The sequence below is a fragment of the Platalea leucorodia genome, assembly GCF_965183815.1.
Source record: "Platalea leucorodia genome assembly, chromosome: 7".
NCBI lineage: Eukaryota > Metazoa > Chordata > Aves > Pelecaniformes > Threskiornithidae > Platalea > Platalea leucorodia.
The window spans coordinates 58,288,960-58,303,566 of record NC_138829.1 but is presented as its reverse complement, the minus strand read 5'-3'; the positions used below and the strand labels follow the sequence as shown (position 1 = coordinate 58,303,566).

General features: G+C 36.6%; 1 protein-coding gene across 2 annotated transcripts in view; it reads right to left on the bottom strand.

Annotated features, from left to right (window-relative positions):
• PLEKHA7 (pleckstrin homology domain containing A7) overlaps positions 1–14,607 on the bottom strand; it is a gene marked incomplete at both ends in the record, with an annotated part of 166,457 nt that overhangs the window by 39,040 nt on the left and 112,810 nt on the right. For both annotated transcript variants that reach the window (XM_082316621.1, XM_082316620.1), the window contains 5 exons: positions 1,531–2,016; positions 4,029–4,207; positions 11,334–11,434; positions 12,633–12,705; positions 14,483–14,587. In XM_082316621.1, the coding sequence (XP_082172747.1) occupies positions 1,531–2,016; positions 4,029–4,207; positions 11,334–11,434; positions 12,633–12,705; positions 14,483–14,587 (944 nt within the window). The remainder of the gene's footprint in view (positions 1–1,530; positions 2,017–4,028; positions 4,208–11,333; positions 11,435–12,632; positions 12,706–14,482; positions 14,588–14,607) is intronic.

The following is a 14,607-nucleotide window of genomic DNA, read 5'->3' as shown; positions in this document are numbered from 1 at the left end:
AAAGTCAGATTTTGGTTACATCACTACAGTTAACTCTTGCAAAGTTTCACTGAATACTTAACAGCTGAGGTAGCTGGTTTTATCTAGAACAAAAGGTGGCACCTGCAATAGCACTATCTTAACACTACACCTGAGACACACCTAAAGTTGATTTACTGGAAAGAGTAATTAGGAAGAAACCAGTACTTATTTAGCTATCCATCAAGCCTGTTCACGGCCTATACTTTTGATGTGAAAAACAACAGAAGTTTTCTTAAACGCTGGCTAACTAGTTCAATAGTCTTCTGTATTGTTTTAGACTAATACGTCTACACATCTAAGAACTAACATACCAAGTACTTTTTTTCATTGAAGTCATATTCTCTTGGGAAGCACTGATTGATATCCAAGCAAAAAACACGCAAGTAAACTGATTCTAGCAGTCTAGAAGAGTATTAAATAAAATTGAAAAGTATGAAAGCTTCTTTAAGGGTAATTCCAAAGATAAGAGAGTAGAAGAATGGACTTCCAAACAGAATTAGCAAGCCTTATATTTCTTACTGGATCCAAAATGACAAATGTTAGCTTCAATAAGCATTAAAAATATGCTCAAAATGTTTTCTCCCTCCTAAGAACCACATGCTAATGTCTCCTATTGTTCTATATTATAATGAGATTTTAGTAAATTTATAAGGTACTAATCAGTAGGTTACCCATATTTGAAAAATCCTCACATGCAGCACAGAGCCCAGCTGTCTTTCCTGCCACTTGACACAAGGTTAACATTCTGAACAGACGCATATATACATCACTTCATTTTTAGAAGTGGTCCCTAATCTGACTGCACACTTTGAAAGTAAAGCAATTACGAGATTTTCAAATTACAAAAGCATTCCAGTGTGCATTCTACCTCCTGGTACAATTTATGTAATTTTCAAGGACTGAAAAGGGAAAAGAGAATCCTGGAGACCATGGCACATCCTAGGACCTCTTCATTAACTAAATGAATATACGGAGACCTTTCAATATGTGACACACACACTGTGACTTTGAGCGCAGTGATCTGATATAGATGAGTTTATGGATGTTTGTAGCAGGAACAGAAGGCGGGGGGGGGGGAATCATTCTTTACTTTTAAGTGGAAAAGAAACGATTATCTGTAATTTATATTGTGTAGTTGTTTATGAATAAGAGGTAACTGAGGGCTGCACTTCACTTTCTGGCTCTTCAATAGTAGCAAATTTTAAGAAGTTTTAAGCATCCACAGTGATAAAAAACAGTAAAAAAAATAGCACTCTAATCTCACTTTTTCTATTTGCAATATAGTGACAACATCAAAGGGATTTGATTAGCCAATCCCGTATTGACTTTCCCATGAGATAACCACCTGAAAAATACCATTCTGCACTGGAAGAGAAAGTAAGTTTTGTTATGTATTGTCTCTGTAAAATATCATTCTGATTTACCCTAAACATATTACTAATACATCTTTTCCTTTAATTTAAGAAAACGCTATTTGGCAGTCTATTTAAAGAAGGGCCTATTACTAACCTTTTTGTATCTCCTTTTTGGACTTTTACCCAGTGCTCCACTTGAGCCATGTTACTTTTTCTTTGAATCTGTTTATCTGGATTTGTTCTGGGAACAAACCCTCTTTTATAGGAGCTGGTACCATTCTGCTCCACTAGGCCAGCACTCATACTTAATGAACTAGGAAGCGTTCCATTCTTCTCAGCTGGCTGAGGCTGAGCTACTTGGGACTGCGATGCATTCGTTAAGTCTGGAAATAATGAATCAGCTTCTGTTAACGCATGCTTAGCCTTTCCCTTCTTAGTTTCCAGAGTTTCTTTTCTGTGGATATAACGCTCCTCCTCCTCTTTTTCTCTTCTTATCTCTTCACGCTTATCATATCCAAGCATTTCAGCTGATTTTTGATAACTTTCTTTTGTATCTGTAATCTCTGCTTTCACACACTCTTTACAGGCATCCACATGATTGACTTGGGGAACAGCTTGCTGATCCACTTTTTCAGTTTCTCTGAAAAGAAAATACATGTCAGTAATGAATACTGCTTAATTGTGAAAAGTTGATGTGGTCTTGTTACTATTTTAGAAAGGATACCCACAAAAGCACTTTCTCCAGGCTGCGGTGAATTTGACAGAATTATGTTAAGATAGATACACGCAACAAAACTCAGTTGTTTTCCCAGTTAGACAAAAGTTACCTTTACAGTGCTATCAAGGAAGCAGAAATCATTTACACGCAACTGTAAAAATGACTGAATACACTAATATTGTATGAAAGAAGTGTTCGATTTGTGTAATATTACGTACAAACAACTGTAAATAAGAAAGTCTTCCTATCCTGGGAAACACCGAAAGCAAAAAAAACAAAACCAAACTGCCAACTACTCATTTCAAGGTCAAAAAAGTCTTTCATATCTTTGTAGATGCCTTAGGGCCTAGTCATTGCTGGCCAAGAGGACAGAACAATATCTACATTTGAGTCAGTACTATCATTGTCCAGGGAATTTCTAACCTGGGGACTATTCCTGCAAAAAATGAAATACAAAGTATATCTCCGTTGCTCCTAACACATGCTGCAATGCACACTAGTTTACTTATTTACCTTATTGTCTAAATATTTGAAAAATTCCTTGCCAGAAATCTTGGTATTAAACTTACAACACACTGTAAAATGTCTAAGGATCCTAAAAGTTTTATGTTGCTTTTGACACATTACATACGTCATTTGCAATTTTCTTCATCTCCTTATACTGATAAGCTTCTCAACAACATTTTTTTCTTTTACAATTCAATGGAGTATCATTGATCTTGGAGTAGCACCTCATCTTCTCTGAAACTAAGTTCAGTTTCTCTAAAGCTTTATGGAAGGTAAACTATGAGCAAGTGCCACAAATCAATTGTTTTCACTTCAGTCTACTTAGTGTCGCAAAATGCATAGTCTACTAGGAGGAAGGACACTGGATCAATACTTCTAACATGCCAGACCTCCCCAATTTTTCTTTCAATTATTCCTATATTTACAAAGAAAAAACAGGTAATGGGTTACATGTTATTTGAAATTTAAATTAAATCCAGAAAATCTCAACACAAAATCACATAGGATGCAAAGCTCTGGAAGAGATGTTGATCCTTTGCTTATATTTGATTTGCCAGTAGCAAGCAGTAGTGAGAAACTGCACTATGACATTTTAATCCTCACAGCCCCAAAGGTTAAAAGCAGGGTTGTCTCACAGTACGGAGTCTTCTTTCACAAGGAGTTGTAGGGAAAGAATCACATTCCCAAAGTCAAAACATCAAGAAAGCTACACCAATTTTAAGAAAAGGGAAAAAATGGAGGCACATGAAGGCACAGCTGAATTCATTTGCCTCTAGCACTGGGACTAACAATGGGACAAAGGACAACCACCTGTTGTCACAGTGCTTTTTTTCTACACCAAGAAAAACATAAAAAGCTCTTACAAGTACTAAAGGCCACCAAAGTAAGTAAAAAAATAAGCAGTTAATACCTGCATAAATTAGTTAATACCCAAAACTCTATGCACTTATGACCTACCCATCTTTAACACTCCTTTCCCTCTTAACAGCATTTTAATCCTACTTCTGAACACTCTTTTGAAGCAACTTGTTACTCTTCTATCTTTTCCCTTTTACTTATCTCTCCTCAAGGCTGTCAATTGCCTGTTGCAGGTCTATGAATTTGCTCACAAAAAACTAACTTTTTAACTGAAATTCCCTAAAAAATTATATATATACAGAAATTAATCCATGTCACTAAATATGGGCACACAATTTGTGTGTAAACACAAATACTGAACACCAGGTTTTCTTAATTAATGTTAGTTCACTGATTTGCAACAGCATGTAAATTAAAAAGAATTATTTCTTTAAAATAGGAATGAGTTTCTTGCACACATTTACAAATATCACTTTCAGAAATCATCACTAATCTGATTTTTATATATATATATAAATATATATATTTTAAAAATTTTTAAAAGCTAACAGTTTGTGTATTAAACTTGCCTTTTCAGTGAAGAGCGTGTTTGCATAAGAGCAGCTTGGTTCATAGCCCGGATCCAGCCATTCATATCCTCTTGGGTATCTGCACTGAAGTAGTATGTCCGCATCCCTGAATGCTCTGCCTGAGAGCCAATAACAGAATTCTTATTATAAATATATGCCCGCATACCTGTATGAACAGCCTGCAAGAAACAAAAGAAAAGAAATAAAAGTCAGACAGCCCTTTCAATTTTTCCCCCAGAAAATTTTCTGTAACTTTTCCTGATATCTTTAAATAACTTTGCAGATTCTTTGACTTTTTCTTGAATTTTGGGTAAAATTATTACACTGCCACAACAGACTGTAGTGCAGCAAACTCAAACAGCACTCTTGTGATTTTTGCTGAAATTCCTCTACCTCTTTCTCGCACTATTAAGCTAAAAGTGCAGCGCTTCTGTTTTTCATAGTAGGAAATTTCAGCTTTTCATTTTCTCTTAACAGATACATTTCATTTGCCATAAATACCATACAAAACAAATTAAAGAAATTCTCACTGAGACATGCGTAAGCAAGCCAATTTTCCCAGCTCATTTAATAAAGCAATTTATTCAGACATAACACAGACAAAAATCTTACAATTGAAGCAATTAAACTGCTTATTTAAGAACTGATTATAATGCATGTTAAGATCTTTTGGTTAAAGCGTGCAGTTGAACCTCTCTATATATTAGCTGCAAAATCACAAGACTTACTGATAAAGTTAGTAATACTGATGGAATTATCACAGCACAAAATATTGACAAGTATCTCTGCACACCAAAATACTCCATGAAATTCCACTGCAAACTAGATGTATTTGGAAATCCCTCTATAAATATATTCAATATTCAAATGTATTCAATATGTAATGTCTTTGTAACTGTAAGCTAGTTAAATGCAATCAAGTCTCATCCACATTTCTATAAGCGATAGTACAGCTACTACTAAGTCATATCAGTCCTGAAACACTTGACTATATTTCCTCAAAGTTACTTTACAGATGCGCTTCAGATTAGCAGGGAGGGATTCATCTCGTTACTTCCCAAAGAACTGCAGATGGTATACTCAGCTTGAAAGCTCTTGTAATGATATTAAAACAAAATTAGTAATTTAAACTGCTTTTTATAAAACTAAACCTGCTATCACACACAAAAGCTAATGTCATGAAACACTTCTGAGACAGAGGGTTTTTTAAAAGGAAAAAAATTATCTCAACTTTTTACCTTGGCTACATCTTCTTTTAAAAGTTAAACATATTTCACAAATCTTCCCTAAATGACTGGTGGTTTTATTTTGATGAAATCCTCTCCCCCTCATTATTCCAAATAAAAGAAACCCACTCTACAATCACAGATGGCTTCAGAAACACAGCAATAGTTTTGACAAAACCCAGGCTATTTAATCTGGTGCGGCCCTCCCTAAATTTTACAATTTGAGTTGTTTACCCTGAATTTCCCAAATTACCATAATGTTAGAGACCTGTATCAACAACTCCAAAGAGCAAAATATTTGCTTGCTATTACAGTGCTTTAAGTTTTGCGGAAAATTTACTCCCTTTCTATTGCAGCCTGTTCTTACACACATGTGAAACGTGGTCTTTCCCTTATGCGCCTCAAGCAAGGAAGTCTCAGTTTGTTTTTAAAACTGTGGTAACACAGCCTCCGCAGGGGTCGGTCCCTGGCCTGCCATCACACCCGTGGTGGAAAGGGTGAGACTGCAACACAACAGCCAGCTAGAAGGAGGAGGAGGTGAAGAAGAGGAGGAAAGTGTGACATAGACAAGTCCAAGTCTCTTCTGCTAGAAAGAGTCTCTGCTTCCCAACAGCGTTAGCCGATAAGGCAATACAAGGTGGTTTCTCCTTCCCCACCATTAGCTGCCTACCTACCTTAACACAGGAAAACAGGACTTACGCACATGAAACAGTAGCTCTGATCAATTGGGTACTTAGGAATCAAAGGATTTTTTTCATGTTTGCCTGGTTGAGTTCTTTGGGTTTGGGTTTTCTTTGTTGTTATTGGGATCTTTTTTTTTTTTCTCGCCATTTTGAGCCTGTTACAAGTGGTCAAACCAAATATGATTTAGAAGCATTTAATTCACTGCAATTTATGGTTAGCATTCAGTGTAAGAACAGACCAAAACTTGGCAGCTCCAGATGCAAAGGAAATCAGTGATTTTAACGCTAGACCTTACCACTACAGGATTCCTTCACAGACCACGTTGAGCCCGTAGAAGATGATGCTAGAATTCAAAAGTGAAGCAACTCCTGCAGAAAAGCAGACTACGTATGCCGCGCTGCAGATGGCACAGTAGGACCCTATCATTCCTGGTTATATACTTGCTGAAAAACACCAGAACCTCTGGGTAACTAACTGCGGAGACTGCGTACCACATCAATAAATGGATTTAACAGCTGTCTGTCTTAGTTGACCTGTGTGTCCTGATCAACGTAACCCATTCACCTTTCAGGTTCTCTTTCAGCAGCACGTGATGAACACAGCTGAAAGCATTGCCTAAGAGGCTGTAGGAGAAAACAGTATAAAAATGCAAAGTATGTTGCACTATTCTCCCTTGAGAGACTGAAGCTATCACAGCCATAAACATTCATAGCTTCAGAAGGGATAACAGAGATGGTGTGTTATTATCAACAAACACGACATTCTGAAGTTCGTAATATATAAAACCGGTTAAAGGAAAATTCAAATATATTTCAGTTATTGATTAGTAGCATGTTTTATATGCAAGAAAGCCACTTTGCGCCAATGTCCCGTAGCTGTCACTGCTAGCAGACACAGAAGCTAGCAGTTCTTTTTTTTTTTTTTTTTTTTTTTTAAAGCAATAGCTATTAGGATGACTACAGCATACTAAAAAGCCTAAAACACAGCACATGCGCACACGTACACCATACACACAACAGGGAAAAAATAATATTGGTACCTATTCATGCATTCAGATGCCTTAATGTGGATAGATTGAGCAGAAAAGCAGTCTCTCTCCCATAATGCACAGAAGGAGAAATGGACAGTAAACCCCAAGGGCATATCAATAGGACAAGATAAGGACAAAAAGTTAAACAAGTTAAAATCATGAAAAGATTCACGTTTCCAAAGAAAATACTTAACAAAAGACTATACTAAAAGTAACTAATGCCTAGAGCTGTCATGTTCACATCCAATAATTCAAAATTCCCAGGAGAGAAAAAGCCACAGTTCATAGGACAGAGGGATGGGGAGGGGAACAGTTTTCTAATAACTGTAATCTTTCAAAGTTAGTCCTCTCAATAAGCGATAAAATACAGAAAATTCTCCCTTCTCCTGAAGTTTGATATTTATGAAACATTTATGAGCAAAAATTGAAATGATACTCTGAGCCTTCACTATAAACACAACAACAGCACACTACAATCTGACTTGTCTTTCACCCTCAAATAATATTGAGCTTTTTCAGGACTTCTAGAAGCTAAAACCTTCTCTCTTCCAAATTCTAAAATGGCACCTCTCAAATTTATAGCCCTTGGCATTTCTTCACCTGACTCCCCAGACCCAGAGAAGCTTTATAAGCAATATGGGATCCCAAGGAAGCAACAATGATCCAGAGAACATAAATGAACAAACTATGTCAAAATTTTTTAGGAAAACCAGTCAGATCAAGGAAAAAGATAAGAAGTTTGCCCTTGTCCCAGGAGGCCTAAAGCAATGAACAGATACTTCCATTAGTAAGTCTTAGAATGTCAATAACGAAAAGATGTTTAAAAACAAGCTGCAGTTGCGTCTTCTGGAAGTAATGATTTGGCCTGACTTCCTCGGCTCTGAATGCCCTCACGCTGAAAGGGTGTAGTACCAAAATAAAAAGGAGTAACTTCTATCTCCAGCACTACTTCCTCCCTCTTACAGGAACATCAGAGCATCCTTCATTGACTTTATTTGGTAGCAAGATATGCACCTAAATACAAACATATACTTGCATATATTGTCTTTGCGTGAAGTTTTGTCGTCTTCTTTACAGCCAACGTTGGTAGGCCTTCCAAGTTTCTCAATTTGTATTACAGTCAGATTCATATAAATGAGTTTACATTCAGTGTTCTCTCATATATTTTGACACATATAAGACCAATTAAAAATAATTTTCATGATTGAGGACAATGAGGCTTCTAAAGAGACTGTGATGAAATTAACCTTCATAAATTGAAGGTTAATGTTTACTCGTGTTTAAAATTGTTGTATTACTAAAAAGTACAGTCAATTCTCTATTCATCACAGGGAGTATTTCCAGCTATATATTAATGTTGTGCAAATCTATACATTGGATTTGTGCTCCCTCACATATTTATCAGCAAAAAATTACTATATTAACAATACAGCAATTAGATTAACTTAATATCTTTAAGATGCTAGCTACTGAACTAAGGATCTTGAGTTCTAAAAGGCTGTCACACAGCTTAATGACAGTAGCTTACAGCCAGTCACAGCACTTTGCTTGGGACAAATAAACAATGTGAAACATTCATCAAGATAAATAAAAGAGAGTTTCTAAACAAAACAATTTAACATACATACTGCTACACTTCAAAGTAGGTTTTTGATTGCATTTGAACAGCCTGTACACAGTTCTGCAGGCCTGTAATTGTTAAACTCCCAAAGAGACACACAAGCTTAAAGCTGGGCCTTAGGAGATGATAAAAGCACAAGAATTCTGAGAACTCCTAGGGTGTACATGTTAACAGCTAGCAGGGTTTAACATATATCCTAGTGAGCATGTACTTTAGAAACCTCCCTCTAACTGAATCATATGCAAAAAGCATTCATGTATCTGCTAAGTAAATTTCCTTCCTTCAGTTTTACAAACCAAAATGTTGACATTTTTTGCAGTTTGAATGCTTTCCTAGCTTCAAAAACTCTTTGTTGCTCAGAACAGCCATTTAAAATGAGCGCCAATACCACTATTGTAACAGAGGATTTACAAAAATACAAATAAATGTAAAAAGTGACATGGCACATTCTCCCACTCATTCAGGACTTAAATGCAAAAAAGTCCTATCTTTATTTTGGGCTTAATCTGCTTGTGTTTTCTATTTCTGGCTGCACTATGTTGAGAGACAGAATGTCCGTCTACGCTCTGGCTATCGAAGTGTACCGAAGAGATTAGATAAAGGTAATGGCTGGTGAGTGATGGAATGCCAGTACGGCCGTGCTCCTGCCGCCGTGCACCCACAGCCGACTCCACGACCATTGAACGTCAGTGTTGGATGGGGTCCATGCGACAGGAATCTTACAAAATCCTCCTACTGTCCTAGGACTTAGTTCTAAATAAAATGAAACTGCAGCATCAAGTCTGCAGTCAATCATCAAACACCTAAAGCAGTGCTAAGACTGGCCGGACAAATGAATACATGAAATGTATGTTATGGATTTTTTATATAGATTTCTTGCATAAAGTTTCTTTTGCTATTAACTCCCTCCTTCTATATCAACTTTTTAGTAATGACCCTATGTTGAAAGTCTCAGGTTACTGGCTCATGCTGATTTTCAGAAAAAGACTCAGATTAAAGACCTGGTAGAGCTCATATACGTATGACATCCTAAAAGGAACAAGGAAAGTCTGTAATTGCTTCTGAAAACATTTAACCATGGATTCTACCCCACAGGAAAGGAGAGGCACAGCTTTGCAGTGGTGACTTGAGAGCTTGCCTACAGAACATGCTGCTTGGAAACTACGTGTGTGTGTGCATATATTTATATATATATTATATATATATTTATATATATGCACACAGACACAGAGAGGTTTTTTCCCCCCCTTATCACTCATAAGTGTTAAACTGGTTAATAATCCTAATATACAGTCAATTAACATTTTCAAACATCCTTTCAATAAAATAAAAAGCAGATTTTTTTTTTTTTTTTTTTTAAAACTCTAAAGCAACTATCGCTACTTTCTTTATCTCCTTCCCCAGTCTGCACTAATAGTTATTCAAGAGCAGTAGAAACCTAGAAGTACATTGGGTCTTCCTCTTTCGGTATGTGCTTCTTCCTAGGAAAAGGCTCTAGAAGAGGAGGGCTTGATGAATTACACTCATTAAATATTGAATTGAGTGGAATGTTTTTCTTACACAAAGGTTCTTTTGTAGCTTGCCCTGTTATCTCATGTTCAATGCATTTGAAAAAGTACAATAAACATTTCCACAAAGTGCACTGGGTGTTTTTTTTAAAACACATTTCCCAAGTTAATATTTGTTTAATAAATCTCAAACCATTATCCACTTGAAAACAGAACCCAAAGCAACAAAAGGCAGGCTACAATTTTAAAACACCCCAAAAATCAAAATGCAAGAGTAAGTCTAAGCTGAGCACATGTTCTTTGTAATTTCAGCACAGGAAAGATTTAAACAGAGTTTCCTTCTACATGTCCTAATGTATACCTGATCAAAACCTGATTTCAAAAGAAATTTTTTTAAAGTACATAGCTCATTTGTTTGATAGAAAAACAGGTTCTGCTCCTAGTTTCAGTAGAATTTAAATCTGCAACACACACTGATGTTTCTAAACTCTGCCTAAGTGCTGCAGCTCAGACAATCAATTGGAGTCAGGTTTCTCCACTGTCAAGAACGAATGCATGTTTTATTTCATTTTCATAGAGTTTTTATAACAAAGAATAGAACTGTAAATTATACAATTAAATGTTTTTAAAAGAAGAAAAAACACAAAACCAACCTCAAACTACATGAAAACAAGAGTATTTTTTCTTTAAAAAAACTGCATGTCACTTAGGACAACTATTGCTCCCCCTCAAAAAAGGGGAAAAAGATTGGTTACTCTTTTTCCCTTGAAACGAGGAAATTATACAGCAAAAACTACAGTGTTGTCATTTTCTAACTGCAGGAACTGAGCTGATTATTTTTTTTAAAAAAGAACACAACAAAAACAAAACCATCAGTCCACTATGAGATCAAGTACCCTATAAAGAAAAAAACGACAACTTTTCTTTCAATTTGTAAACAGCACTGGGACAACTTATCAATACTGATTTCTAATTTTAGAAACAGGATCTTTACTCACAGACACATTATGAAGCTCTAAAGATACTTATATAGTAACAGACATATGAATGTCACTTCATAAGCAACAAAAAAGTGCTATGTCACATTTGAGCAGGCAGTCAATAAACCTGTCTGCTTTTAAAAAAAAATAATAAAATAAAATAGAAAAGCAGATGATGTTTCTGTTTACAACAGCATCTTTTTAATGCAAATAAACATTTTAAAATATGATTAGCTAATAAGCTTTGTAACTGTACCTTAAAAGAAAATTTGCGATTTATGCGATCTTCAGGTCCAACTGGAGATATTACGTAACTAGGCAATGGTATGCTACCCAAAACAGATTCTTCTCTGCTGTCTGTTGAATAAAAAAAATAGAATCTAATTCATTTCACTTCTCAGTGGGGTAACAATACATTCTCCTTTATGGACACACAGACAACAGGCATTAAGTAGAAAGAAGAGCGGTTCAGACTGGATATAAGGAAAAGAATTTTCCCCATGAGGACGGATCAGCAGCGGAACAGGCCACCGAGGCAGGTTGTGCCATCTCCATCCTTGGAGGTTTTCAACGCCTGGCTGGATTAAGCCCTGAGCAACCTGGGCTGACTTCTTTCCTGACCCTGCTTTCACCAGGCGGTTGGACTAGACACTTCCTGAAGTCCCTTCTGAGCTGAATTTCGTTATGAGTCAACACCAATAACACACGGAGAAAAATGTTTTATTTTTAAAGAAATAAGATTGAATTTTTTTGAAAAAGATCAGTTTGGGGGTTTGTTGATTTTTTTTGGGGGGGGGGGGGGTGATTTTTTAGGTTCAAACAGAAGAATACGTTTTGAGAATAAAGCTTATTGTGACAAATGAACTCTGACAGGCTGCATAACATGATGGACCTTCCATTTAGCATTCTACATCCAGGCTAATTGCTGTAATTAGGAAACCTCTATTACTGCTGGCTCTAAAGTGATCAGCAGCAGAAATACAACACCTAGAAATATGAATTCAAGTTTCATATTCTGTAAGGCTTTCCAAAAACTGTAACACACTACACAATATTCAAAACTTCAAAATAACCTTATGTAATACCATTATTCCTAGCTCAGGCTAAGATCACATCCAACCTTTTTTGGTATAAATACTGGATTCGGAAGTTCTCACTCCTACATTGTCCCCTGGATTAAAGCTGAATCAATGCCCTGATCCAGCCATAGCGCATTCTCAAAAAATCAGCTGTACAAGTGCAAGCAAGTGGGTAACACAATACAGACCAGAGATGGGATATATCTTAAACTGGTATTGCTGCCAAACGTTTTGCAATGTAAACCTTGGCATGTATCAAAGATAAGTTATGTGACAAAAGATCACACAGCATCCCCTTGTTCCCCCATTCCAGCCTGAAATTTGCTGCCCATTAAAGACACACGGATAAGCGTTTCATTACACATCTTCTCAGAATACCTAACTACATCTGAACAGTTCAATTAGTTTATGCTTGCAATGCGATTTGAACAGGTGAACTGTTACAGACTAACTCAAAAGAGCTAGTATCTACTCACCTTTGTAGTAAAACAAACAATAATCAGCAAGCACGAACCATCGTCTTTTCCATAATCGCATTCCAGAGCTATCCTGAAATGCAAGAAATGTGATACACTTTTCATTTAAGGAAAGTTAACAGCTTATCATGCAATGCTGTACCAGTGAGTAGTTTACCATAAGTTTACTTAAACATGGGATTAATTGCAAAAACAAGTGGTTTATGTTTTAGCAAAATATTATGTGCTAAGAAAGATAAGAGGCAAAACATCCAGCTATAAAATAATCAAGGTAGAATATTAAACTGTTAATTTTCATTAAGTAATTAAACTTGCATCCCAAAGAGCATTAAGATTAACCTTATACACAACCAATGCATATTTTATCTAGACAGATTTATCCTGCAATAAAGAAACAAAGTACGCATCTGGATGGCACAAACTCCAGAAAGGATTGCCTGTAGACCAAGATGAAAATCACTACACAGCTGTGAAGTATGACCTCATATTTCAGACAATGAACCCCTATAATTCTACAGTCAATCTCCCATATGTTACCCATGCCTAAAATGTAATTTAATCAAATATTCCTTAGGAAATAAAACAGGGTGCATAATGTGCAAATTTTAATGAAGTATAATATATGTCTGTGGAGATCTACATATGTATCTCTCTGTATAATATATATCACCTTGTCAAAATGAGTAATATTTACATTGAAATTAATTTTAAAAGCTTGTAAAATTGCCAGACTGTAACCTAAGCACGTACAACTTATTCAGCTGAGGTAGGCTTTGATGAGATCAGCAGCCTAGAAAGTATCTTCAAGCTTTAAGTGCTTGCAAGTGGAGGAAAGGGGACAGAAGGAAACAGCTAGAGGAATGTTGTATATACTATTTCTCCCTTCTTTCTGCAATCATATTGAGTATGCAAGGACTTTCTTCCCTTTCCTTTTTCATGCTACAATGCTGTCAACACATACTGTGTCGGAGTTCTGATTCTGTCCTGAAAACTAATGGACTTGGGTAGTGAATGCCAACAGAGTTGAGAGCAGAATACAGCTCTCCATGCAGGAGGAAGCCGGTGGCTGTCAGCAATTTCACTTTCCTGCATATGTAGAATCATAATTGTAAGCCTTAGATTTTAGCCTTCTCCTACTCATCCCTAAACCTAGCTGCTGGATCTCTGGTGATAATCTGATGGACACTGACTGCCAAATTAGAAGCAGGGAAGTATCCTCATACAACAAACAGCTTTATTTACTTTTTGCACTCAAGGATGTGCTTCTGTCAGCTTAAGAGTTCAAGATGCAGCAGCTGTAAAATCCTGTTTGTTGGATGAAATCCTATAATCCAGCCTTTGCTTGGACACTGGTCTTGGTGACAGCACTGTGTGGTGAACGGGTCCCTGTCTCCATTTTCTCCCTCCTGCTTCTGGAGAACAAAAGGGTTGGAATTAAGCCTTTGATCAGGGTATAAGGGCATAAGCAAGCAGATGGAATAAGGCCTTCACAGCCAACCTCCGGTTTATAGTGTGTTCTGAGGGAGACTGAGATCAGCATGGCCACAAGCCAGCAGGATAAAACAGGGAAAACAACCAGATTTAGACAACAAAATTACGGCCTCAACATTTAACCATGATGGCAATGTCCATTCATCAGTTTCCACTTCTGAATCAAACCTGTACATAAAACTTGGTTTTCACACTTGCTGAGCACAAGGCCCTCATTATAGAAGGTTATGGGAGTACCAAACATGGCCCTGCATCACCAACATTTGAGCTTCTGTTTTTTCAGTTACTTGGAATGCACTTACTTTTACTTGATGATTGTATGGAAGTATATGAACAGAAACAGATGACTACAGGCATACCTGTTTGTGTAGCCAGCCTCTTACTATAACAGGAACATTGGGATTCCTCCTAATAGCTTGTTCCCTCTTTCCAAAGCTATGAACTTTGTTTCCAGCCTTTACAACCTGTAAAGAAGTATAACGTA